The 27,044-nt window shown below is 42.5% G+C and overlaps 1 protein-coding gene across 9 annotated transcripts in view; it reads left to right on the forward strand.

Moving 5' to 3' along the window:
• The window catches only part of SYTL4 (synaptotagmin like 4), a 121,962-nt gene extending 95,147 nt beyond the window's left edge, over positions 1–26,815 (forward strand). For 8 of the 9 annotated variants that reach the window (XM_059883402.1, XM_059883403.1, XM_024987982.2 and 5 more), the window contains one exon: positions 627–26,815. In XM_059883402.1, coding sequence (XP_059739385.1) covers positions 627–775 — 149 coding nt within the window. In that variant the 3' untranslated portion in view covers positions 776–26,815. The remainder of the gene's footprint in view (positions 1–626) is intronic. The other variant, NM_001192433.2, reaches the window with a different exon arrangement.
• Positions 26,816–27,044: the final 229 nt, after the last annotated feature.

Raw genomic sequence — 27,044 nt, forward strand, 5'->3', positions numbered from 1 at the left:
ATTCAAACATAAGCTGCCTGCAGGCAGAACTTTTTCTGTATTATTCACACTGTACCTCCAGAGCCTGGAAGAGTACTTAGTACACAGTAGCCACTTGATAAATGTTTCCTGAATGAATGAATGTACAAGAGAATAGAAATGAAGCCCCATATGATCCAAACTTTAAGCCTGGAGTCTACAGCTAGAAAATAAAAGTGTTCAGCTCTCTTCCTTCCTTCCTCCCTCACCCTCTCTGTCTCCTTCCTCCCTCCTTCCTTCCTCTCTCCCTCTTTCTTCCTTTCTTCCTCCCTTCCCTGCATTCCCCTCCTCTCCCTTTCCATCATAAGTCAACTTGGCAGTAACAGAATGGCCCTAGCTGTAATAGCCTTAGAATAAGAGGTCTTGAGCTACCGTGTGCCATTTGGAGCCCTCTTTTATCAACTTTAAGTCTCTTGATGGAATCTCAGGAGCAGAGAAATATGGCAGTGCAGAGTCAACAGGGAGATGTTCCCAGAACACTGTCCCCATTAGCCCATCTTCATATCACACTGTCTTTTATGGGATACTGCCCTTAATGCATAACCCATCTTCCCTGGTGGGCTGAGGAGTGGGATCTCTGTTCAGCCTCCTCTGGTGTTTTTCCTCAGGGATCAGTAACGGGGAAGTGGTGGACTGGATGGACTCGACTGGGGAAGAAGTGAGCCTGTGGCAGAAGATGCGACAGTACCCAGGGTCTTGGGCCGAAGGGACTCTGCAACTCCGTTCCTCAATGGCCAAGCAGAAGCTGGGCTTGTGAGCCCTGTCCTGCTCTGCAGGTCCATCCCTGTCCAGGGCAAGTCAGAGGAAGCGAAGAAACCAAGGGCGAAGATTTATAATTTGTGTGTGTGTGTGTGTGTGATGTATGTGTGTGTATATAAATGTGTATTTCTACAGATCTCATTATGCTAGAGTGATGTAGACTTCCCCTTTTTAAAGCAGGCTTAAGAATAAGGGTCTCTTCAAAATATTTTTATTTGTGCATTAACTACTATATATTTTCAGAATCCATGATTCTTACATCTTTATGAGATTTAATTAATTTATCTTTTAAAACAACTTTTTAATCGCCTGTCTTGCTATCCTGGTTCCTCCTTCCACAGGAAGCCCTGGCTGCCTTTGGCACTTGTACTGGTCTGTGTTTCAGGGTGTGCCTGGTCTGAGGCCAAGGCTCTGGGAAGCAGGGGTGGTTTACTAAAGACAGAAGAAGATTGGAGAGAGGTGACTGGGTCCCTTCTTTCTTCACCGCTTTATGCTTTTCACTCCATTTCTACCTTGACACATTTCTGAAACTTGGCTTTTAACTCTTGTTTGGAGCAGTTTCTGCCTTGCTTGGGTCTAATAGTTTTCCTGGAAATGCTGAGAAGATGTCTAAGTTGCTTCCAGTTCTGAACACCTTCCCTAGACCTCTGCAGGACCCTTATAATAGAGTTGCTTTAGAAGAGCACTTTAATTAGATAATGGCCTTTGGACTAGGTCACAGGCATGCACAGTACAGGCTTCTCAGTGGTCCCAAAGGACCAGCAATGGAGCATCTCTCAGCCCGTGCTGATTCTTTGCATTTTAAACTGATATAGCAGTCGTTAGAAAGCTCCTATGGAGAAGGCAATGGCACCCCACTCCAGTACTCTTGCCTGGAAAATCCCATGGACAGAGGAGCCTAGTAGGCTGCAGTCCATGAAGTCGCTAAGAGTTGGATATGACTGAGCACTGAACTGAACTGTTATATCAGCCTGAATAGCCAGCTATGGTCTAAACCAGTCCAGTGTTTTCTCTGTGCTGGGCGCTGTTAGTGTCCAAGAGAGTGTGTTCAGAGAACACAGCTTTTCTGACCTCTTTCTTGAAGTGGTTTCAGTTCCTATTTTTTTCTCTTGTTTCCCAAAGTTGACCTAGATGTAACCTGGGTGTGGTGGGCTGAAACCTTCCTAAGAAGGGTCTATTGACCTAAGGTTTATTTTCTGAAACCCACTGTCCCAAACTGACCTTTTAATTCTCACAATTGTACCTTCCCAAAGTCATCTGTAAAGGGAATCTATACTGGAGAAGAAGTTCCTTTCAGTAGAGTCAGATGCCAGCTGCCTGTCCTATGAGGCTGTGGGATTGAGGGTGGATACTGTGGTTTCTGTTGTATGTGTGAAGTGAACAAAATAGTATTTGGTGTGGATTAGTATTGTACTGGAAAGCATAACTTGGGATCCTGGACTGTCACTTGCTCCTTTGTTCTCCATCCCCCCTGAAATGTCTGTGTGCTTCAATAAAACTTTCTTCCTTGTCAAGTGTTTGCATTCCCTAGTTCTCTAGACACTTTTGTCTCTGATGTCCTGACTTTGTTGTTGCTTTTCACATGGTTTGAAGGATAAGAACCAAAGTGACAAATGCCCTTCCCTAAGCATCATTTGCTGACTCAAAGAAAATTTCCCTCTCCCCACATTACTGCCCGATACCTCCTCTGAGGTCTGATGCATTGATCTGTGTTTGGTATATAGGGAGAGAATGAGAACCCACCTTAGAAGTGCCAGTGCTTGTCTTTCTCTAAAGTATCAAAGGAACCCCTCCTTTAGTTTTGTAGCCACCCCCACCCCATCTCTGCAGCTTCAGGGAGGAGAGAAAAGTACACAGGGGAGGAAAGACATCCTCTGCTGTTTCTTTCTGGATCTTTTACTTTCTCTAAAAGGAGGGGCCTTTTCTATCACTCCTACTTCCACTATTTAGTTTTGAGAGATAAATAACCCAGATGCCTAGTGACCCATCTCAAAAATAAAGCTCTGGGTTTCCGGGTAAAGCCCAAGTGATTCTTGATCTCTTGTACAAAAGGGAATGAAAATATATTGAAAGCCTCTTGGGTACAAAGCTTTCTGCTAGGCGTATGTTATTTCCCTAATTTCTCCAAGTCCTTATTGAAAGGTTGCTGCTATGAGCTGTGAACCACGCTATGATTTTTGGCCTCTGGAGGAGAGGAATTCGATCCGGGGCCAGTGATGAGGCTTGATTGCTCAGAGATTTTTGTCTAATAAAGTTTTATTAAAGTGTAAAAGAGATAGAGAAAGCTTCTGACATAGACATCAGAAGGGGACAGAAAGAGTGCCCCCTTGCTAGTTTTTAACAAGGAATTACATACCTATTAGCAAGCTGCAAAACTGAGAGAGTTGCACCAGGCCCCTCACCCACAACGTGCATTTTGAGATAGCATTGACATGAGGTGAATCATCCATGACCATAAAACAGTTGACAGGAATCTTGAAGAAAGGCAGTTCAGTTCAGTTACTCAGTAGTGTCTGACTCTTTGCAACCCCATGGATTGCAGCACACCAGGCTTCCCTGTCCATCACCAACTCCCAGAGCTTGCTCAAACTCCTGTCTATCAAGTTGGTGATGCCATCCAGCCATCTCATCCTCTGTTGTTCCCTTCTCCTCCTGCCCCCAATCCCTCCCAGCATCAGAGTCTTTTCCAATGAGTCAACTCCTCGCATGAGGTGGCCAAAGTACTGGAGTTTCAGCTTTAGAATCAGTCCTTCCAAAGAACACCCAGGACTGATCTCCTTTAGAATGGACTGGTTGGATCTCCTTGCAGTCCAAGGGAGTCTCAAGAGTCTTCTCCAACACCACAGTTCAAAAGCATCAATTCATTGGTGCTCAGCCTTCTTTATGGTTCAACTCTCACATCCATACATGATTTCTAGAAAAACCATAGCTTGACTAGATTTCCAAGCAAATACATAGTTCATTAACATAGCTTAAGAAAGACATTTCCATGAGAAAATGCATTGGTTAGCTCAAGGTTTGAGATGAAGTTAAGTTCAAGCAGAACCAGGTGTCACCATTACAACACATTAATAAATAAATCAAAAAAAAAAAGAGAAAAGAAAAAAATCTCTGCCACTTCTAGTTTTATTTCCTCCTGCCACTTGGGGACCTCTGGCCTCCCTACTGAGGCTGTGCAAAGGAAAGGAAAACTTTCCTTTGCACAGGTGAGGAAAGTCCACCAACTCTCAGGCAGTAGGGTGGGGATGTGAATCAAGGTCTGACTCTGCTGGAACATGCTGCCTCCTGTGAAGATGATATGCATGTCAGGGGCCAAGATTTGAAGGAAGGGATGGCTCTTCTGAAATATCTCAAAGGAGTTTTGCTCACAGGGCAGAACAGTTAGAATGCTTTGATGTTACCTAGTCAGCAGACTGATGGAATATCGTGTGTGTGTGTGTGTGTGTGTGTGTAGGCCCTAGAGGGTTGGGTCTAGTAACCCCTTTGGGTCTGGCTGGCAATCTGACTCCACTGTGTCTCCTTCCCCTATTTTAAGGAGTTAGAATTTCCTGACTAATAATCCAAAGGAAGTAACAGTAAAATTTGACTGAAAAAAAGCAAAATTAATTTGTTTTGAATACGCAATAAAGTGAAACAAAACAAAAGCTCCTGAATTTTTTTAAGCTAGAGGAGCATTTATATAGAGAATCAGGCCCAGGTGGGAACTCTGCTTGAGAGGCCATAGGCCTCCTTGGGTTTTCACTCAGGCCTTTGACCCTCTGGCGTGCCCTGGCTTGCCACATGGAGCATGAGTGATAAAGACAAAGAAGGCATTAATTTTACCTGATGTACAATCTTTGCCTTTGGAGCCACAGACCCTGTCTGACCGGAGATTTCCCACATTGACTCACTATATTTTGCCTTCTGCCCATAACTTGCTTCCTGCCTTTCAGAGCTCCTGTATTTCCTGGGAGGGAAAAGGGACCTTTGTGCTCCAAGTTTGATCATTTGCTATTTGTCCAATTCTACCCAGAAACTGCCTTTTAATTTTTCATTTTTAAAATGATTTTCACTAACCGGCTCAGTGGAATAGATGCTCTATGACTCACCACTGCAGCCATAGGTCATGGACATTCAATTTCCATTCCATCATTCTGCTTGAGACAGTGAGTTTTCTTGGGTCGAGAGCTTTTCTTTTCCCTCTTTCCTCCTGGGAAAACTCTGAGTTTTCCATCTGAGTGGAATTACAAAAGATGAAAACTTCTCCTTGCTTAGAGTTTTCAGCTGTCTTTAAATGAAAAGTAGAAAGAGAAACAGAAACAGTATAGCACCCTGTTTAGGAACAATGGCTCTGGAGCTAGGCCATTTTGGTTTAAATCCTGACTCTGCCACTTGTGAGCTCAGTGATGTTTGGCAAGTTTCCTGACCTCTCTGTGCTTCCACATCTGAGCTGTGTGATCTTAGGCAAGTTGCCTAACCTCTCTGTGCTTCCACATCTGAGCTATGTGATCTTTGGCAAGTTGCATAACCTACCTGGGCTTCCACTTAAAAGCTGTGTGATCTTAGGCAAGTTGACTAACCTCTCTGTGCTTCCATATCTAAGCTGTGTGACCTTAGGCAAGTTACCTAAATCTCTGCTTCCATATCTCAGCTGTGTGGTTTTATGCAAGCTGCTTAACCCATCTGTGTTTCCACTTAAGAGCTGTGTGATCTTAGGCATGTTGCCTGACCTCTCTGGGCTTCTACATCTGAGCTGTGTCATCTTAGGCAAGTTCCCTGACTTCTCTGTGCTTAACTTCTGAGCTGTGTGATTTTAGGGGAGTTGCCTAACCTCTTTGTGCTTCCACTTCTGAGCTGTGTTATCTTAGACAATTTGCTTGACCACTCTGTGCTTCCATATCTCAGCAGTATGATCTTAGGTAAGTTGTGTAACCTCTCTGTGATGCCATAGGTGAGCTGTGTGATCTTAGGCAAGTTGCCTGACCTCTCTGTGCTTCTAACTTTTGAGCTGTTTGGTCTTAGCAAGTAGCCTTACATCTCTGTGCTTGCACTTCTGAGCTGTGTAATCTTAGGCAAGATGCTTAACTTCTCTGTGCTTCCACTTCAAAGCTCTGTACTTAGGCAAGTTGCCTGACCTCTCTGTGCTTCCACTTCTGAGCTGTGTGATGTTCGGAAAGTTGCCTGACCTCTCTGCTTCCATTTCTTTTTTTTTTTTTCACCATTTTAATTTAATTTTATTTTTAAACTTTACAATATTGTATTAGTTTTGCCAAATATCGAAATGAATCCGCCACAGGTATACATGTGTTCCCCATCCTGAACCCTCCTCCCTCCTCCCTCCCCATACCATCCCTCTGGGTCGTCCCAGTGCACCAGCCCCAAGCATCCAGTATCGTGCATCGAACCTGGACTGGTGACTTGTTTCATACATGATATTATACATGTTTCAATGCCATTCTCCCAAATCTTTCCACCCTCTCCCTCTCCCACAGAGTCCATAAGACTGTTCTATACATCAGTGTCTCTTTTGCTGTCTCGTACACAGGGTTATTGTTACCATCTTTCTAAATTCCATATATATGTGTTAGTATACTGTATTGGTGTTTTTCTTTCTGGCTTACTTCACTCTATATACTAGGCTCCAGTTTCATCCACCTCATTAGAACTGATTCAAATGTATTCTTTTTAATGGCTGAGTAATACTCCATTGTGTATATGTACCACAGCTTTCTTATCCATTCATCTGCTGATGGACATCTAGGTTGCTTCCATGTCCTGGCTATTATTAATAGTGCTGCGATGAACATTGGGGTACATGTGTTTCTTTCCCTTCTGGTTTCCTCAGTGTGTATGTCCAGCAGTGGGATTGCTGGATCATAAGGCAGTTCTATTTCCAGTCTGCTTCCATTTCTGAGCTGTGTGTTCCAAGGCAAGTTGCCTGACCTCTCTGTGCTTCTACTTATAAGCTGTGTAATCATAGGCAAGTTGAGGGACCTCTTGTGCTCCATATCTGAGCTGTGTTCAGTTCAGTTCAGTCACTCAGTCCTGTTCCAGTCTTTGAGACCCCGTAGGCTGCAGCACACCAGGCTTCCCTATCCATCATCAACTCCTGGAGCTTGCTCAAACTCATGTCCATCGAGTCAGTGATGCCATCCAGCCATCTCATCCTCTGTCATCCCTTTCTCCTCCTGCCTTCAAACTTTCCAGCATCAGGGTCTTTTCCAGTGAGTCAGTTCTTTGCATCAGGTGGCCTAAGTATTGGACCTTCAGCTTCAACATCAGTCCTTCCAATGCATATTCAGAACTGATTTCCTTTAGGATGGACTGGTTAGATCTCCTTGCAGTCCAAGGGAGTCTCAAGAGTATTCTCCAACACCACAGTTCAAAAGCATCAATTCTTCAGTGCTCATGATCCAACTCTCACATCCAAACATGACTACTGGAAAAACCATAGCTTTGACTAGATGGAACTTTGTCAGCAATGTCTCTCCTTTTTAATAAGCCATCTAGCTTTGTCATAGTTTTTCTTCCAGAGAGCGAGCATGTTTTAATTTCATGGGTGCATGCACCATCTGCAGTGATTTTGGAGCCCAAGAAAATAAAGTCTGTCATGGTTTCCATTGGTTCCCCATCTATTTGCCATGGAGTGATGGGACCCAGATGCCATGATCTTAGTTTTGTGAATGTTGAGTTTTAAGCCAGCTTTTTCACTCTCCTCTCTCACATTCATCAAGAGGCTCTTTAGTTATTCTTCACTTTCTGCCATAAGGGTGGTGTCATCTGCATATCTGAGGTTATTGATATTTCTCCCAGTAATCCTGATTCCAGCTTGTGCTTCATCCAGCCTTGCATTTCACATGATGTACTCTGCATAGATGTTAAATAAGCAGGGTGACAATATACAGCCTTGTCGTACTCCTCTCCCAATTTCATTTCAGTCTGTTCTTCCATGTCCAGTTCTAATTGTTGCTTCTTGACCTGCATACATATTTCTTGGGTGGGAGGTAAGATGCTCTTGTATCCCCATCTCTTTAAGAATGTTCCACAGTTTGTTGTGATCCACACAGTCAAAGTCTTTGGTATACTCATTAACACAGAAATAGGTGTTTTTCTGGAACTTTCTTGTTTTTTCTATGATCCAGCAGATGTTGGCAATTTGATCTCTGGTTCCTCTGCCTTTTATAAATCCAGCTTGAACATCTGGAAGTTCTCAGTTCATGTATTGCTGAAGCCTAGCTTGGAGAATTTTGAGCATTACTTTGCTAGCATGTGAGATGAGTGCAATTGTGCGGTAGTTTGAGCATTCTTTGACATTGCCTTTCTTTGGGTTTGGAATGAAAACTGACCTTTTCCAGTCCTGTGGCCACTACTGAGTTTTCCAAATTTGCTGCCATGTTGAGTACAATACTTCAACAGCATCAATTTCAGGATTTGAAGTAGCTCAGCTTGAATTCCATCACCTCCACTGGCGTTGTTCATAGTGATGCTTCCTAAGGTCCACTTGACTTCCCATTCCAGGATGTCTGGCTCTAGGTGAGTGATCACACCATCGTCGTTATCTGGGTCATTAAGATCTTTTTGTATAGTTCTTCTGTGTATTCTTGTCTCCTCTTCTTAATATCTTCTGCTTCTGTTAGGTCTGTTCTTTATTGTGCCCATCTTTACAGGAAAGTTCCCTCGGTATCTCTAATTTTCTTGACGAAATCTCTAGTCATTTCCATTCTATTGTCTTTCTCTATTTCTTTGCATTGATCACTGAGGAAGGCTTTCTTATCTCTCCTTGCTATTCTTTGGAACTCTGCATTCAATTGGGTATATCTTTCCTTTTCTCCTTTGCCTTTCACTTCTCTTCTTTTCTCAGCTATTTGTAAGACCTCCTCAGATGACCATTTTGCCTTTTGGATTTCTTTTTCTTGGGGATGGTTTTGATCACCACCTCCTGTACAATGTCACAAACCTCTGCCCTTTGTTCTTCAGGCACTCTGTCTATCAGATCTAATCCCTTGAATCTCTTTGTCACTTCCACTATATAATCATAAGGGATTTGATTTAGGTCATACCTGAATGGTCTAGTCACTTCCCCTACTTTATATTAAGTCTGAATTTTGCAATAAGGAGTTTGTGATCTGAGCCACAGTCCGTTCCTTATCTTGTTTTTGCTGACTGTATAGTGCTTCTCCATCTTCGACTGCAAAGAATATAATCAATCTGATTTAAGTGTTGACCACCTGGTGATGTCCATGTGTAGTCTTTCTTTGTGTGTTGGAAGAGGGTGTTTGTGATGACAGGTGTGTTCTCTTGGCAAAACTGTTAGCCTTTGCCCTGCTGCATTTTGTACTCCAAGGCCAAACTTGCCTGTTACTCCAGATATCTCTTGACTTCCTCCTTTTGCATTTCAATCATCTTAGATGAAAACAACTTCTTTTTTTTTTTTTTTTTGATGTTAGTTCTAGAAGGTCTTGTAGGCATCATAGAACCATTCACTCCAGCTTCTTCAGTATTAGTGGTTGGGGCATAGACTTGGATTACTGTGATACTAAATGGTTTCCCTTGGAAATGAACAGAGTTCATTCTGTCATTTTGAGATTGCACCCATCTTAGGCCAGTTACCTAAGTTCTCTGTGCTTCCATATGTGAGTGGTGTGATCTTAGTCAAGTTGCCTAACCTTTTTGTGCTTCCATATCTTAGCTGTGTGATCTTAGACAATTTGTGTGACCTTTTCTGTGCTTCCACTTATGAGCTGTGTGATCTTGGGCAAGTTGCCTGACCTCCCTTTGCTTCCATTTCTGAGCTATGTGATCTTAGGCAAGTATCCTGCCCTCTCTGTGTTTCGACTTCTGAGCCCTGTGATCTTTTTTTTTTTTTTAGGATTTATTTATTTATTCTTCATTTTTAAAATATTTATTTATTTATTTGGCTGCATTGAGTCTTTTTTTTTAATTTGATTTTTAAACTTTACATAATTGTATTAGTTGAGCCCTGTGATCTTAGGCAAGTTGCCTACCTCTCTATGCTTCAGTATCTTACCTGTGTTATCATATGTAATTTGCCTGACCACTCTGTTCTTCTAATTTTGAACGGTCTCATCTTAAGCAAGTTGCCTAACCACTTTGTGCTTCCACTTCTGAGTTGTGCAATTGTAGGCAAGTTGCCTGTTCTTACTGTGCTTCCACTTCTGAGCTGTGTGATCTTAGGCAAGGTGCCTGACCTCTAGGTGCTTCCTCTTCTGAACTGTCTTATCTTAGTCAAGTTGCCTGAACTCTCTGTGCTTCCCCTTAAGAGCTGTGTGATCTTAGGCAATTTACATGATCTCTGTGTTTCCACCTTTGAGCTGTATGAACTTAGTCAAGGTGCCTGACCTTTCTGTGCTTCCTTTTGACCTGTGTGATTTTAGGCAAGTTACTTAACATCTCTGTGCTTCCGTATGTGAGTTGTGTGCACTTAGGCAAGATGCCTAACCTCTCTGTGTTTCCACATGAGCTGTGTGTTCTTAGGCATGTTGCCCAGCTTCTCTGTGCTTCCATATGGGAGCTGTGTGATCTTAGGCAAGTTGCATAAACTCTCTGTGTTTCCAAATTTGAGCTGTGTGGTCTTAGGCAAGTTGCCTAACCTGTCTGCCCTTCCATATCTGAGATATCCAATCTTACACAAGTTACCTAACATCTCTGTACTACCATATATAAGCTGTGTCCTTTTAGGAAAGGTGACAGAAATCTCCATGCTTCCACTTGTGCTGTGTGTTCTTAGGCAACTTGCCTAATCTCTCTGTACTTCGATATCTGAGTTGTGTGATCTTAGGCATGTTGCCTAACTTCTCTGTCCTTCTACTGAGCTGTGTGATCATAGGCAAGTTCCTTGACCTCTCTGTGCTTCCACTTATGAGCTTTGTGATGTTAGGTAAGTTGCTTGACAGGTCTGTGCTTCCACATCTGAGCTGTGTGATTTTAGGCAAGTTGCCTAACCTCTCTGTGCTTCCATTAACGAGCTGTGAGCTCTTAGGCAAGCTGCCTAATCTCTCTGCTTCCTGGTGAGTTTTATGTTCTTAGGCAAGTTGCCTAACCTCTCTGTGTATCCACTTTTGAGCTGTGTGATCTTAGGCAAGCTTCTTGACCTCTCTGTGCTTACACTTCTGACTTGTGTCATCTTAGGCAAGTTGCCTGTCCTCTCTGTTCTTCCATCTCTGAGCTGAGTGATCTTAGGCAAGTTACCTGAACTCTCTGTGCTACCACTTTGGAGCTGTGTGATCCTAAGCAAGTAGCCTGACCTCTAGTGCTTTCTTTATGAGCTGTGTGATGTTTGGGAAGTTTTCTGGCGTCTGTGTGCTATATGATCCACATCTGAGCTGTGTGATCTTAGGCAATTTGTCTAACCTCTGTGCTTACATATCTAAGCTGTGTGACCTTAGGCAAGCTGTGTGACCTTAGGCAAGTTGTGTAAAATCTCTGTGCTTCCACTTCTGAGCTGTGTGATCTTAGGCAAAGTGCCTGATCTTTCTGTGCTTCCACTTCTGAGTCTCTTATCTTAGGCACATTGCCTGACCTCTCTGTGCTTTCAACTTGGAGATGTGTGATCTTAGATTAGTTGCTACCTCTCTGTATTTCCACTTTCGAGCACTGTGATCTTAGTGAAGTTCCTGATCTCTCTGTGCTTCTACTTCTGAGTTGTGTAATCTTAGTCAAGTTGCCTGACCTCTGTGTGCTTCCACATGTAAGCTGTGTGTTCTTAGGCAAGTTCCTGAACATCTCTGTGCTTCCACATCTGAGCTGTGTGATCCTGTGCAGGTTCCCTGACCTCTCTGTGCTTCCAGTTCTGAGCTGTGTGATGTCAGGGAGGTTGCCTGACATCTCTGTGCTTCCAAGTCTGAGCTCTGTGATCTTAGGCAAGTTGCCTTACCTCACTACGCTTCCACTTCTTAGCTTTGTGATCTTAAGCAAGTTCCCTGACCTCTCTGTGCTTCCACTTTTCAGCTGTGTGATATTAGGCAAATTGCCTGACCTCTCTGTGTTTCCACTTCTGAGCCCTGTGATCTTAGGCAAGTTGCCTAAACTCTGTATGCTTCAATCTTATCTGTGTGATCATAGGTAAGTAGCCTTACCACTCTGTGCATCCATTTCTGAGCAATGTGATCTTAAGCAAGTTGCCTATCCCCTTTGTGCTTCTACTTCTGAGCTGTTTCATCTTAGGCAAGTTGCCTGACCTCTCTCTGTTTCCAACATTGCGCTGTATTCTCTTAGTCATGATGCCTGACCTTGCTGTGTTTCCATTTAAGAGCTGTGTGATCTTAGGCAAGTTTCCTGACCTCTCTGTGCTTCCACATCTGAGCTGTGTGCTGGTAGGCAAGATGACTAACCTCTCTGTGCTTCCATTTCTGAGCTGTGTGATCTTAGGCAAGTTGCCTGACCTCTGTGTATTTTGACTTATGAGCTGTGTGACCTTAGATAAATTGTCTGACCTCTCTGTGCTTCCATATATGAGCTGTATACTCTTAGGCAAGGTTTTAACCTCTCTGTACATTCACTTTTGAGCTGTGTGATCTTAGCCAAGTTGCCTAACCTCCCTGTGCTTCGCCTTCTTCTCTGGGTGATCATAGCCAAGTTGGCTGACCTGTCTGTTCTTCCACCTCTGAACTTTGTGATCTTAGTAAAGTTGCCTGACTCTCTGTGCTTCCATGTGAGTCATGTGTTCTTAGGCAGGTTTCCTAACCACTCTGTGCTTCTACTTATGAGCTGTGTGATCTTAGCCAAGTTTCCTGACCTCTCTCTGCTTTCTCTTCTGAGCTGTATGATTAGGTTAGGCAAGTTGCCTGACCTCTCGGTGCTTCCACTTGTGAGCTGTGTGATCTTAGGCAAGTTGCCTAACTTCTCTGTGCTTCAATATATGAGCTGTGTCTCTTAGGTAAGGTCCCTAACCTCTCTGTGCTTCCACCTGTGAACTGTGTGTTTTCAGTCAAATTGCCTGCCCTCACTGTGCTTCCACTTGAGCTGGATCATCTTAGGAAAGTTGCCTAACCTCTGTGTTGTTCCATATATGAGCTCTGTGCTCTTAGGCAAGGTGCCTAACCTTTCTGTGATTCCATTTCTGAGCAGAGTGATCTTAGGTTGCTTGACCTCTCTGTTCTTCCACTTATGAGCTGTGTTATGTTAGGCAAGTTGCCTAACTTCACTGTGCTTCCATTTCTGAGCTGTGTGTTCTTGGGCAAGTTGCCTCAACTCTCTGTGCTTCCACTTCAGAGCTGTGTGATCCTGTACACAGGTTGCCTGACTTCTATGTGCTTCCACTTCTGAGCTCTGTGATCTTAGGCAAGATGTATAAACACTCTGTACTTTCACTCCTGAGCTCTGTGATCTTAAGCATGTTGTCTAACTGGCTGTGCTTCCACTTCTGAGCTGTGTGATCTTTGGAAAATTGCCACAACCCGCTGTGCTTCCATATCTGAGATGTGTGCTCTTAGGCACATTGCCTAACCTCTCTGTGCTTCCATGCCTGAGCTTTGTTAAATTCAGATCAGTTGCTCTTTGTGACCCTGGCAGCACACCAGGCTCCCCTGTGCATCTCCAACTCCTGGAGCTTGCTCGAATTCATGTCCATCAAGTTGGTGATGCCATCCAACAATCTCATCCTCTGTCGTCCCCTTCTCCTCCTGCCTTCAATCTTTACCAGCATCAGGGTCTTTTCCAATGAGTCAGTTCTTCATCAGGGGGCCAAAGAATTGGAGCTTCAGCTTCAGCATTAGTCCTTCCAAAGTATATTCAGGACTGATTTCCTTTAGGATGGACTGGTTGGATCTGCTTGCAGTCCAAGGGACTCTCAAGAGTCTTCTCCAACACCACAGTTCAAAAGCATGAATTCTTTGGCACTCAGCTGTCTTTATGGTCCAATTCTCACATCCATACATGACTATGGGAAAAACCATAGCTTTGACTAGACGGACCTTTGTTAGCAAAGTAATGTCTCTGCTTTTTAATATGCTATCTAGGTTGGTCATAGCTTTTCTTCCCAGGAGCTAGCATCTTTGAACTTCGTGGATGCAGTCACCATCTGCAGTGACTTTGAGTCCAAGAAAATAAAGTCTGTCACTGTTTCCATTGTTTCCCCATCTATTTGCCATGAAGTGATGGAATTGGATGCCATGATCATAGTTTTTTGAATGTTGAGTTTTAAGCCAGCTTTTTCACTCTTCTCTTTCACTTTCATCGAGAGGCTCTTTAGTTCCACTTCACTTTCTGCCGTAAGAGTGGTATTATCTGCATATCTGAGGTTATTGATATTCCTCCCATCAATCTTGATTGCAACTCATGCTTCATCCAGGCTGACATTTCACATGATGTACTCTGCATGGAGTTAAGTAAGCAGGTTGACAATGTAGAGCCTTGATGTACTCCTCTCCCAGTTTGGAACCAGTCCTTTGTTTTTTTCTGGTTCTGACTTTTGCTTCTTGACCTGCATACATATTTATCAGGAGGCAGGTAATGTGCTCTGGTATTGCCATCTCTTTAAGAATGTTCCATAGTTTGTCGTGATCCACACAGTCAAAGGCTTTGGTGAGTCAATAATGCATAAGTAAGTGTTTTTCTGGAACTCTCTTGCTTTTTCTGTGATCCAACAGATGTTGCAATTTGATCTCTGGTTCCTCTGCCTTTTCTAAAACCAGCTTGAACATCTGGAAGTTCTCAGTTAACATGCTGTTGAAGCCTAGCTTGGAGAATTTTGAGTATTTCTTTGCTAGTGTGTGACATGCGTGCAATTGTGCAGTAGTTTGAACATTCTTTGGCATTGTCTTTCTTTGAGATTGGAATGAAAACTGACCTTTTCCAGTCCTGTGGCCACTGCTGAGTTTTCCAAATTTGCTGGCATATTGAGTGCAGCACCTAACAGCATCATATTTTAGGATTTGAAATAGCCCACCTGGAATTCTATCACCTCCACTGGCATTGTAGTGATGCTTCATAAGGCCCACTTGATTTCACATTCCAGGATGTCTGGCTCTAGGTGGGTGATCACACCATCGTGGTTATGTGGGTCATTAAGATCTTTTTTGTACATTTCTGTGTATTCTTCCCACCTCTTCTTAATAACTTCTTCTTCTGCTAAGTCCATACCATTTCTGTCCTTAATTTTGCCCATCTTTGCATGAAATGTTCCCTTGATATCTCTGATTTTCTTGAAGTGGTATCTAGTCTTGCTCATTCTGTTGTTTTCCTCTATTTCTTTGCATTGACCACTGAGGAAGGCTTTCTTATCTCTCCTTGCTATTCTTTGGAACTCTACATTCAGTTGGGTATATCTTTCCTTAACTCCTTTGCCTTTCACTTCTCTTCTTTTCTCAGCTATTTGTAAGGCCTCCTGAGACAACCATTTTGCCTTTTTGCATTTCTTTTTCTTGGAGATGGTTTTGATCACAGTCTCCTGTATAGTGTCATGAACCTCCATCCATAGTTCTTCAGGCAGTGTGTCTATCAGGTCTAATTCTTTGAATCTATTTGTCACTTCCACTGTATAATCATAAGGGATATGATTTAGGTCATACATGAACAGTCTAGTGGTTTTCCCTACTTCCTTCAAATTAAGTTTGAAGTTTGCAATAAGGAGTTCATGATCTGAGATACAGGTAGTTCCTGGTCTTGTTTTTGCTGACTGTATAGAGCTTCTACAGCTTCAGCTGCAAAGAATATGATCAACCTGATTTCAGTATTGACCACCTGGTGATGTCCAAGTGTACAGTCTTTCCTTTGTGCTGGAAGACAGGTGCATTCTCTTGTCAAAACTCTGTTAACCTTTGCCCTGCTTCATTTTGTACTCCAAGGTCAAACTTGCCTGTTACCCCAGGTAGCTCTTGACTTCCTCCTTTTGCATTCCAGTCTGCTGTGATGAAACTGACATCTTTTTTTGGTGTTAGTTCTAGAAGTTCTTGCAGGCATCATAGATCTGTTCACCTTCAGCTTCTTCTGCAATAGTGGTTGGGGCATAGACTTTGATTATTGTGATATTGAATGGCTTGCCTTGGATACAGAGTTCATTTTGTCATTTTTGAGACTGCACCCATCTTAGGTCAGTTACCTAATTTCTGTGCTTCTGTATGTGAGCTGTGTAATTTTAGACAAATTGTATGACGTTTTATGTGCTTCTGTGTATGAGCTTTGTGCACTTAGGCAAGTTTCCTGATCTCTCTGTGCTTCCATTTCTAAGCTGTGTGATCTTAGGCAAGTTTCCTGACCTCTCTGTGCTTTCCCATGTGAGCTGTTTGATTAGGTAGGTTGCCTGGCCTCTCCGTGCTTCCACTTCTGATGTGTTATCTTAGGCAAGTTGACTGACGACTTTATGGTTCCATATCAGAGCTCTGTGATCTTAGGACAGTTGCCTAACTTCTCTGTGCTTTCATTTATGAGCTGTGAGATCTTATGGAATTATCTAACCTCTCTTTGCTTCCACTTTTGTGCTATGTGATCCCAGGCAGGTTGCCAGGCCTCTCAGTTCTTCCACTTATGAGCTGTGTGTTCTTAGGCAAGTTGCCTAACTCCTCTGTGCTTCCACGTCTGAGCTGTCTGATCTTAAGCAAGTTTCCTGACCTCTTTGTGCTTCCATTTATGAGCTGTGTGATCTTAGGAAAGTTACCTAACCTCTCTGTGTTTCCATTTTTGAGCCGTGTGCTATTAGGCAAAGTGCCTAACCTCTCTGTGCTTCTACTTACGAGCTGTGTGATATTAGGAAAGTTTCCCGACCTCTCTGTGCTTCCACCAAAGTGCTGTGTGATGTAAGGCAAGTTTCCTGACCTCCCTTTACTTCCACTTCTGATGTCTATGACATTAAATAAGTGGTCTGACCTCTCTCTGCTTCCTCATCTGAGCTATGTGATATTAGGGAGGTTGCCTGACCTCTCCCTGCTAACTCTTCTGAACTGTGTTAAGTTGGCAATATGCATGACCACTCTCTGCTTCCATATATGAGCTCTGCGACCTTAGGAATGTTGTGTAACCTCTCCATGCTTTCACATGTGAGTTGCGTGATTTTAGGCAATTTGCATGACCTGTCTGTGCATCCACTTATGAGCTATACTATATTAGGCAAGTTGCTCACCACACTCTGCTTCCATATATGATCTCTGTGGTCATAGGAAAGCTGCCTAATCTCTCTGTGCTTCCACATCTGAGCTCTGTGATCCCAAGCAGGTGGCCAGAACACTCAATGCTTCCACTTAACGTGCTCTGTGGTCTTAGGCAAATTGCTTGACTTCTCTTTGCATCCAATTCTGAGCTGTGTGATCTTAAGCAAGTTGCCTACCTCTTTGTGCTTCCATTTTTGAAATGTGTGATCTTAGGCAAGTTGCCAAACCTCTCTGTGCTTCCACTCTGAGCTGTGTGCTATTAGGCAAAGTGCCTAACATTTTTGTGCTCCCAACAAAGAGCTGTGTGATCTTAGGCAAATTCCCTGACCTCTCTGTGCTTCCACATCTGATGTCTGTGCCATTAAATAAGTGGTCTGACCTCTCTGTTCTTCCATATCTGAGCTGTGTGATCTTATAAAGGTTGCCTGACTTCTCCCAACTAACTCTTCTAAGCTGTGTTAACTTCACAAGTTGCCTGACACTCTGTGCTACCATATCTGAGCTCTGTGATCTTACAAAAGTTGCATAACCTCTCTGTGCTTCCATATGTGAATTGTGTGATTTCAAGCAATTTGCCTGACCTGTCTGTGCTTCTCCTTATGAGCTTTGTGATCGAAGGGAAGGTGTCTAAGCTCTGTGTGCTTCCACTTATGAGCCCCATGATCCCAGACAGGTTGCTAGACCTCTCTGTGCTTCCACTTATGAACTGCGTGATCTTAGAGAAATTGCCTAATATCTCTGTGTTTCCACTTCTGAACTGTGTGATCTTAAGCAAGTTGACTGACCTCTTTGTGCTTCCATTTATGAGCTGTGTGTTTTTAAGCAAGTTGCCTAATCTCTCTGTGCTTCTATGTATGGCTGTGTGCTCTTAGGCAATGTGCCTAACCTCTCTGTGATTCTGCTTAAGAGCTGTGTGATCTTAGAGAAATTTCTGACCAATCTTGGCTTCTAGTGCTGAACTACATGATTTAGGAAAATTTCATGACCTCTCTGTGCTTCCATTTATGAGCTCTATCCTGGTCGGCAAGGTGACTAACAGAGCTGTGAAAACTTAGGCAAGTTGCCTGACCTCTAGGTGCTCCACCAAACAGCCATGGGATCTTCGGCAACTTGCCTGACCTCTCTTTGCTTCTACTTCTCAGCTCTGTGACCTTAAATAAGTTGTCTGACCTCTCCCTGCTTCCTCTTCTGAGCTGTGTTGTCTTAGGCAATTTGCATGACCACTCTCTGCTTACATATGTTAGCTCTGTGATCTTAGGAAAGTTGCCTAACCTCTCTGTGCTTCTATATGTGAGCTCTGTGACTTTAGGCAATTTGCCTGACCATGCTGTGCTTCTACTTCTGAGCTGTGTGATCTTAGGCAAGTTGCCTACCTTTCTGAGCTTCCACTTCTGAGCTGTGTGAACTGAAGCAAGTTGCCTGACCTCTCTGTGCTTTCATACATGAGCTGTGTAACTTTAGCAAGTTGCCTAACCTCTCTGTGTTTCCACTTCGGAACTGTGTGATCTTAGTCAAGAAGTCTGACCTCTCTGTGCCTCCAAATCTGAGCTGTGAGATCTTAGGCAAGTTGCCTAACCTCTCAGTGCTTCCATATCTGAGATGTCTGATCTTAGGCAAGCTGCCTGACCTCCCCGTGCTTCCATATTTGAGCTGTGTGATTTTAGGCAAGTTGCCAACACTCTCTGTGCTTCCGTATGTGAGCTGTGTGATCTTAGGCAGGATGTCTGACCTCTGTGCTTCCACTTCTGAGCTGTGTGATTATGTAAGCTGCCTAACATCTCTGTGCTTCCTCTTGTGAACTGTGTAATTTTAGGCAAGTTATCTAAACTCTCTGTGCTTCCACAGAAGCTCTTTGATCTTAGGCAAGTTGCCTGATGTCTTTGTTTCCATATCTGAGCTGTGTGATCTTAGGTAACTTGCCTAACCACTCTGTGCTTCCACTTCTGAGGTGTGATCTTTGGTAAGTTTACTGACTTCTCTGTGCTTGCACTAATGAGCTGTGTGATCTTAGGCAAGTTGCCTGACCTCTCAGTGCTTCCACCTCTGAGCTGTGTGATCTTAAGCAAGTTGTCTAAATTTTCTGTTTCCACTTCTGTGCTCTATGTTCTTAGGCAAGTTGGGTAATCTCTCTGTGCTTCAAATTCTGAGCTGTGTGACCGTAGGCAAGTTGCCTGACATCTCCTTGCTTTAACTTCTGAACTGTTTGATCTTAGGCAAGTAGCCTGACCTCTCAGTGCTTCCACCTCTGAGCTGTGTGATTTTAGGCAAGTTTCCTAACTTCTCTGTGCTTACACTTCAGCGCTGTGGGAACTAAGCAAGTTGCCTGAACTCCCTGTACTTTCATATCTGAGCTGTGTGACATTTCACAAGTTTCCCAATCTCTCTGTGCTTCCACTAGTGAACTGTGTGATTTTGTCAAGTTGCCTGACCTCTCTGTGCTTCCACCTGTGAGCTGTGTGATCTTAGGTAAGCTGCCTGACCTCTCTTTGCCTCCATATTTGAGCTGTGTGATTTTAAGCAAGTTGCCTGACCTCTCTGTGCTTCCATATCTGAGCTGTGTGATCTTAGGCATGTTACCTAACCTCTCTGTTCTTCCACATCTGAGCTGTGTGATCTTAAGCAAGTTGCCAAACCTCTCCGTGCTTCCACATGTGAGTTGTGTGAACTTAGGGAAGTTTCATAACCTGTCTGTGCTTCCATATATCAGTTGTGTAACCTTAGGCAAGTTGCATACCCTCTCTGATTCCATATGTGATCTGTGTGATCTTAGGCAAATTTTGCAACATCTCTGTGCTTCCACTTCTGATCTGTGTAATGTTAGACAAGTGGCCTGACCTCTCTGTGCTTCTGCTTCTGATCTGTGTATCTTATCAAAGGTTCATGACCTTTCTGTGCTTTCATATCTGAGCTGTGAGATCTTAGGCAGGTTGTGTAATCTGTCTGTGCTTCCATTTATGAGTTGTGTAATCTTAGGCAAGTTTCATAACATTTCTGTGCTTCCATATATGAGCTGTGTGATCTTAGGTAAACTGCCTGACATCTCTGTGCTTCCATCTTTGAGCTGTGTGAACTTAGGTAAGTTGCCTTACCTCTCTGTGTTTTGACTTCTGTACTACATGATGTTAGGCAAGTTACCTAAACTCTCTGTGCTTCCACATCTAAGCTGTATGATCTTAGGCAAGTTGCCTGACATCTCTTTGCTTCCACTTCTGAATTCTGTGATTGTAAGTTGATGAACCTCTCTGTACTTCCATATCTGAGTTGTGTAATCTTAGGCAAGTTGCATAACATCCCTGTACTTCCATATATCAGATGTGTGATCTTAGGCAAGTTGCCTATCCTCTCTGTGCTTCCACTTCTGAGCTGTGTGATCTTAGGCAAGCCGCCTGACCTCTCTGAACTTCCACATCTTTGTTGTTTTATCTTAGGCAAGTTGTGTAAAAACTCTGAGCTTCCATGTCTGAACTGTGTGATCTTAGGCAAGTTGCCTAACCTCTCTGTACTTCCAGTTCTGAGCTCTGTGATCTTACACAAGTTGTATAACCTCTCTATGCTTACACTTCTGAGCTATGTGATTTTAGGCAAGTTGACCTCTCTGTGCTTCCATTTTGGAGGTCTGTGATCTTAGGCAAGTTGCCTAACCTCTCTATGCTTCTACTTCTGAGCTGTGTGATCTTAGGCCACCTCCTAACCTCTCTGTGCTTCCACTTCTGATCTGTGTCATCCTAGGCAAGATGCCTGAACTCTCTGTGCTTCTATATCTGAGCTGTGTTTAGTTAATTTGAGTCATTCAGTCATGTGCAACTCTGAGACCCCATGGACTACAGCATGCCAGACTTCCCTGTCCTATTACTGCATGGCAAACAGATGGGGATAATGGTAACAGTGACAGGCTTTATTTTCTTGGGCTCCAAAATCACTGCAGATGGTGACTGCAGCAATGAAATTAAAAGTAGCTTGCTCCTTGGAAGAAAAGCTATGACAAACCTAAACAGTGTATTAAAAAACAGAGCCATCATTTTGTTGACAAAGGTCCATATGGTCCAAGCTATGCTTTTTCCATTAGTCACATATGGATGTGAAAGTTGGACCATACAGAAGGCTGAGAGCCAAAGAATCGATGCTTTCAAATGGTAGTGCTGGCAACTTTTAAGAGTCCCTTGGACAGTAAGGACAACAAACCAATCAGTCCTGAAGGAAATCAACCCTGACTATTCATTGGAAGGACTGATGCTGAAGCTGAAGCTCCAGTACTTTGGCCACCTGATACATAGTGCTGACTCATTGGAAAAGACCCCAATGCTGGGAAAGATTGAGGGCAGGAGGAGGAGACAACACAGTATGAGATGGTTGGATGTCATCACCAACTAATGGACGTGAGTTTGAAGAGCCTCCAGGAGCTAGTGAAGGATAGGGAAGCTTGGCATGCTACAGTCTATGGGGTCACAAATATTTGGACATGACTGAGGGACTGAACAACAATAAACGTTTCTACTACAAATAGATGAACTTTGCCAGTGACATTAGTTGTGTTTTTCCAAATTTGTAAATTTCTGTTTAATTTGCTTTTGGGATGTTTTCTCATGCAATTTTTAATGAAATCAAGTATTCCCATGGTTTTCCCTTATTGCTTCTGGATTTGAAGTCATCTTTTGAAAATTTTTCTTGAGTACTAGTTCATAGAGGAATTTCCTGTGGTTGTACATTTGTGGGCAGGAGAGAAAGAAGGGGATCATATTAAGATGTCAGGTGTAAGAGGAACTCTGAAAAGAAGTGACTATCATGTGAGAAATCTGGGAAAACAATTTCACTAAGTTAAGAGAATTATGTGTTTGGACCAGATCTTAGTCCAATGTTTGTCTTGATAGCTCAGTCTCTACTCTTTTATATATGTATGTGTGTATATATATATATATATAATTAATATATGTAATTATAATTTAAACATATATAATATATAATTTATTAATATATATATAATATATAATTTTATATACTTTATATAACTGCTTGGGGTTTCCTGGTGGCTCAGATGGTAAAGAATCTACCTGCAATGCAGGAGACCTGGGTTCAATCCCTGGATCAGGAAGATACCATGGAGAAAGAAATGGCAACAGCCTCCAATATTCTTGCCTGGAGAATTCTATGGACAGAGGAGACTGGTGGGCTACAGTCCATGGGATTGCAAAGAGTTGGACATGACTGAGCAACTAACACACACACACACACACACAAAACTGCTTTTCTATTTTTTGTTTTCTTTTCTTCCTTTTTTTTTTTTCAGCATGTTTGTTTGTTTTGGTTTTTGCTTTATTCCCCAGTTGGCATTCTGTTTCAGTTTTGTTTTCCAGTTTGTGTTTAAGTTATTTTTGTTTTTAATTGGTCAGTATCACCTTTGGTTTACTTTGCTGGCCAGGTCACTCTTTTGTACTTTGTTTTCTTTGTCCATCTGTGGTTCAGTTTGTGTGTATGTGTGTGTGTGTTGTGTACCATTGTTTTTGTTATTAGTCTATTTGATTTTTTATTTGATTTTGTATTTACCATTTGTCTGGGTTCACCTTTTGTTTCTTGTTATGTTTAGCTTTTTGTTTTGCGTGTTTATTTTAACCCCCTTTAATGCCATAACAAATTACTTGTGGAATCTCAGTTCCCTGGCCAGAGATCAGACCTGAGATTTTAGAGTGGGAGCACTGAGTCCAGGACCCTAGACTGCCAGAGAACTTCTATCATCAGGGAGTATTAATTTGTGAGAACTCCCATGAATGCCTCCACCTGTGTATAGGACCTGGCATCACCCAACTGGTGGCAGCACCCAGTGCAGGATGCCTCATCGAAGTAAAGAGAAAGACAAAAACAAAACTCAGTCATCAGCAGACAGGATTGTCACAAACACCCTAAAATATACCACCTCACGTAACCCTGCCCATCAAGAAAGAAAAAAAGATTCACCTCTTCCCACCAGAAGGTAGGAATAAGTTACTCCAATCACAAAGCCTACAGAAACCACTCAACCAAACTTATGCAATGAGGGCATAAACCAAAAGGAAGAAGGAACATGACCCTATAGTCTGGGAAAAGGAGGCGTCAAACACAGTAAGTTACAAAAAAAAAAAAAGAAAAGAAAGAAAGAAAAAGAAAAAAAAAGGCAGAGCAATATTGTGAAAATGAAGAACCAAGGTAGAAAATATCAAGACCAAATAGGAAATAAGCAAACTACCTGAAAAATAATTCAGAGTAATGATAGTAAAGATGATCTGAAAAGCTTGAAAACAGAATGGAGAAAATGCAAGAATCAACACATTTAACAGTAGAAGTGACAAATAGATACAAGGGATTAGATCTAATAGACAGAGTGCCTGAAGAACTATGGATGGAGGTTCGTGACATTGTACAGTGATCAAGAGCCGCCCCAAGAAAAAGAAATGCAAAAAGGCAAAATGGTTGTCTGAGGAGCCCTTACAAATAGCGGAGAAAAGAAGAGAAGTGAAAAGCAAAGGAGAAAAGGAAAGGTATACCCATCTGAATGCAGAATTCCAAAGAATAGCAAGGAGAGATAAGAAAGCCTTCCTCTATTGCAAAGAAATAGAGGAAACCAATAGAATGTGAAAGACTTGAGATCTCGTCAAGAAATTTAGAGATACCAAGGAAACATTTCATGCAAAGATGGGCACAATAAAGGACAGAAATGGTATGGATCTAACAGAAACAGAAGATATTGAAAGGTTGTTGTTGAATCATGCAAAGACACCGGGATTCTTGGCCCCCGGAGGAGAAGAGTTCAATCCGGAGCCAGAGACGAGGCTTGATCGCTCAGAGCTTTTGTGTAATAAAGTTTTATTAAAGTATAAAGGAGACAGAGAAAGCTTCTGACATAGGCATCAGAAGGGGGCAGAAGAGTACCCCCCTGCTAGTCTTCAGCTGGATGTTATATAGTCACTAGCAGTCTGTTAATGAAAGAAAGGAATGTCTTAAAACTCAGAATGGCACCAGGCCCCTCACCCATAAGATGCATTTTGGGATAATCTTGGCACCAAATGGTTTATCCTGGGCCATAAAATGATTAACTTGAATCTTGAAGAAGTGCAGACCACCATACAAATAGTTTCATTTACATAGATTAGGGGGACAATATCTGAGTATAACATACTGGTTTGTCAAGTAGGTTCTGAGCCAAGAGGTGGAACCAACTTGAAGACAGAGTTTGGGGGTAAATGCATAGTACATTAGCATAGCTTAAGACAAACATTTCCATAAGAAAAAGGCATTGGTTATCTCTAGGTTTGAGAATAGTTAACTTCAGGTGAGATCAGGTGTCATTATGGCAACGCAGTATTTTAAGAGAAACCTCCTTTTAAATTTGTATAGAGAAGGAAAAAATATCACTAGTTTGTTTCCTCCTGCCCCTTAAGAGAGATAAAAATGTCTGACACTTGCAGGCTATTTCCTCTGTTTGGAGACCCCTGGCCTTCCTCCTGTTACCCTCTCAATATTAAGAAGAGGTGGCAAGAACACACAGAAGAACTGTACAAAAAAGCTCTTCATGACCCAGATAACCACGATGGTGTGATCACTCACCTAGAGCCAGATATCCTGGAATGTGAAGTCAAGTGGGCCTTAGTAAGCATCACTATGAAGAAAGCTAGTGGAGGTGATGGAATTCCAGCTGAACTATTTCTTTTTTTAATTAATTAATTTATTTTAATTGGAGGCTCATTACTTTACAGTGTTGTGGTGGTTTTTGCCATACGTTGACATGAATCAGCCATGGGTGTACATGTGTCCTTCTATCCTGAACCCCCCTCCCACTTCCCTCCCCATCCCATCTCTCTCAGTTGTCCCAGTGCACCAGCTTTGAGTGCTGTTTCATGGATCAAACTTGGACTGGTCATCTATTTCACATATGGTAGTATGCACATTTCAGTGCTATTCTCTCAAATCGTCACACCCTCGCCTTCTCCCACAGAGTCCAAAATTCTGTTCTTCAGTCTTTTGGACTCTGTGGGAGAGGGAGAGGGTGGGATGATTTGGGAGAATGACATTGAAACATGTAAAATATCATATATGAAATGAATCACCAGTCCAGGTTCGATGCATGATACAGGATGCTTGGGGCTGGTGCACTGGAATGACCCAGAGGGATGGTACGGGGAGGGAGGTGGGGGGTGGGGGTTCAGGATGGGGAACACATGTACACCCGTGGCGGATTCATGTTGATGTATGGCAAAACCAATACAATATTGTAAAGTAATTAGCCTCCAATTAAAATAAATAAATTTATATTAAAAAAAAAACAAAATTCTGTTCTTTACATCTGTGTCTCTTTTGCTGTCTCACATATAGGGTCGTCATTACCAGCTTTCTAAATTCCATATATATGCGTTAATATACTGTACTGTTTTTTTTTTTTTTTCTTTCTGACTTACTTCACTCTGTATAATAGGCTCCAGTTTCATCCACCTCATTAGAACTGACTCAAATGCATTCTTTTTAATAGCTGAGTAATATTCCATTTTGTATACATACCACGACTTTCTTATCCATTCGTCTGCCAATGGGCATCTAGGTTGCTTCCATATCTTAGCTACTGTAAACAGTCCAGCTGAGCTATTTCAAATCCTGAAAGATGATGCTGTAAAAGTGCTGCACTCAATATGCCAGCAAATTTGGAAAACTCAGCAGTGGCCATAGGACTGGAAAAGGTCAGTTTTCACTCCAATCCCCAAAAAAGGCAATGCCAAAGAATGTTCAAACCACTGCACAATTGCATTCATCTTACACACTAGCAAAGTAATGCTCAAAATTATCCAAGCTCAAGAATTCTCCAGATTCTTCAATAGTATGTGAACCGAGAAATTCAAGATGTTCAAGCTAGATTTAGAAAAGGCAGAGAAACCAGAGATCAAATTGCCAACAAATGTTGGATCATAGAAAAAGCAAGAGAGTTCCTGAAAAACATCTATTTCTGTTTCATTGACTGTGCCAAAGCCTTTGACTTTGGGGATCACAACAAACTGTGTAAAATTCTTAAAGAGATGGGAAAACCAGACCACCTGACCTGCCTCCTGAGAAGCCTGTATGCAGGTCAGGAAGCAACAGTTAGAACTGGACATGGAACAATGAACTGGTTCCAAATTGGGAAAGGAGAACAACAAGGCTGTATATTGTCACCCTGCTTATTTAACTTCTATGCAGAGTACATCATATGAAATTCTGGGCTAGATGAAGGACAAGCTGGAATCAAGATTGCTGGGAGAAATATCAGTAACCTCAGATATGCAGATGACACCACTCTATGGCAGAAAGGAAAGAGGAACTAAAGAGCCTCTTGATGAAAGTGAAAGAGGAGAGTTAAAAATCTGGCTTAAAACTCAACATTGAAAAAATGAAGATCATGGCATCTGGTTCCAGCACTTCATGGCAAACGATGGGGAAACAGTGGAAACAGTGACAGACTTTATTTTCTGGGGCTCCAAAGTCACTGAAGATGGTGACTGCAGCCCTGAAACTAAAAGATGCTTGCTGCTTGGAAGAAAAGCTATGACCAACCTAGGCAGCATATTAAAAAGCAGAGACATTACTTTGCCAGCAAAGGTCCATCTAGTCAAAGCTATGGCTTTTCCAGTAGTCATGTATAGATGTGAGAGTTGGACCATAAAGAAAGCTGAACACCAAAGGATTGATGCTTTTGAACTGTGGTGTTGGAGAAGACTCTTGAGAGTCCCTTGGACTGCAAGGAGATCCAACCAGTCCATCCTAAAGGAAATCAGTTCTGAATATTCATTGGAAGGACTGATGCTGAAGCTCCAGTACTTCAGCCATCTGATGTGAAGAACGGACTCATTGAAAAAGACCCTGATACTGGGAAAGATTGAGGGCAGGAGGATCAGAGGACAACAGAGGATGAGATGGTTGGATGGCATCACTGACTCAATGGACATGAGTTTGAGCAAGTTCCCGGAGTTGGTGATGGACAGGGAAGTCTGGCATGTTGCAGTACATGGAGTTGTAAAGTGTCAGACACGAGTGAGCAACTAAACTGAACTGAACTGAACAAAGACCTAGAAGAAATAAAAATGAACAGAGATGAACAACACAACTGCTGAAATTAAAAATACTCCAGAAGGAAACAATAACAATAACTGAGGCAGAAAATGGTTAAGTAGGCTGGGAGATGCATGGTTGAAA

This window comes from Bos taurus, chromosome X (assembly GCF_002263795.3).
Source record: "Bos taurus isolate L1 Dominette 01449 registration number 42190680 breed Hereford chromosome X, ARS-UCD2.0, whole genome shotgun sequence".
NCBI lineage: Eukaryota > Metazoa > Chordata > Mammalia > Artiodactyla > Bovidae > Bos > Bos taurus.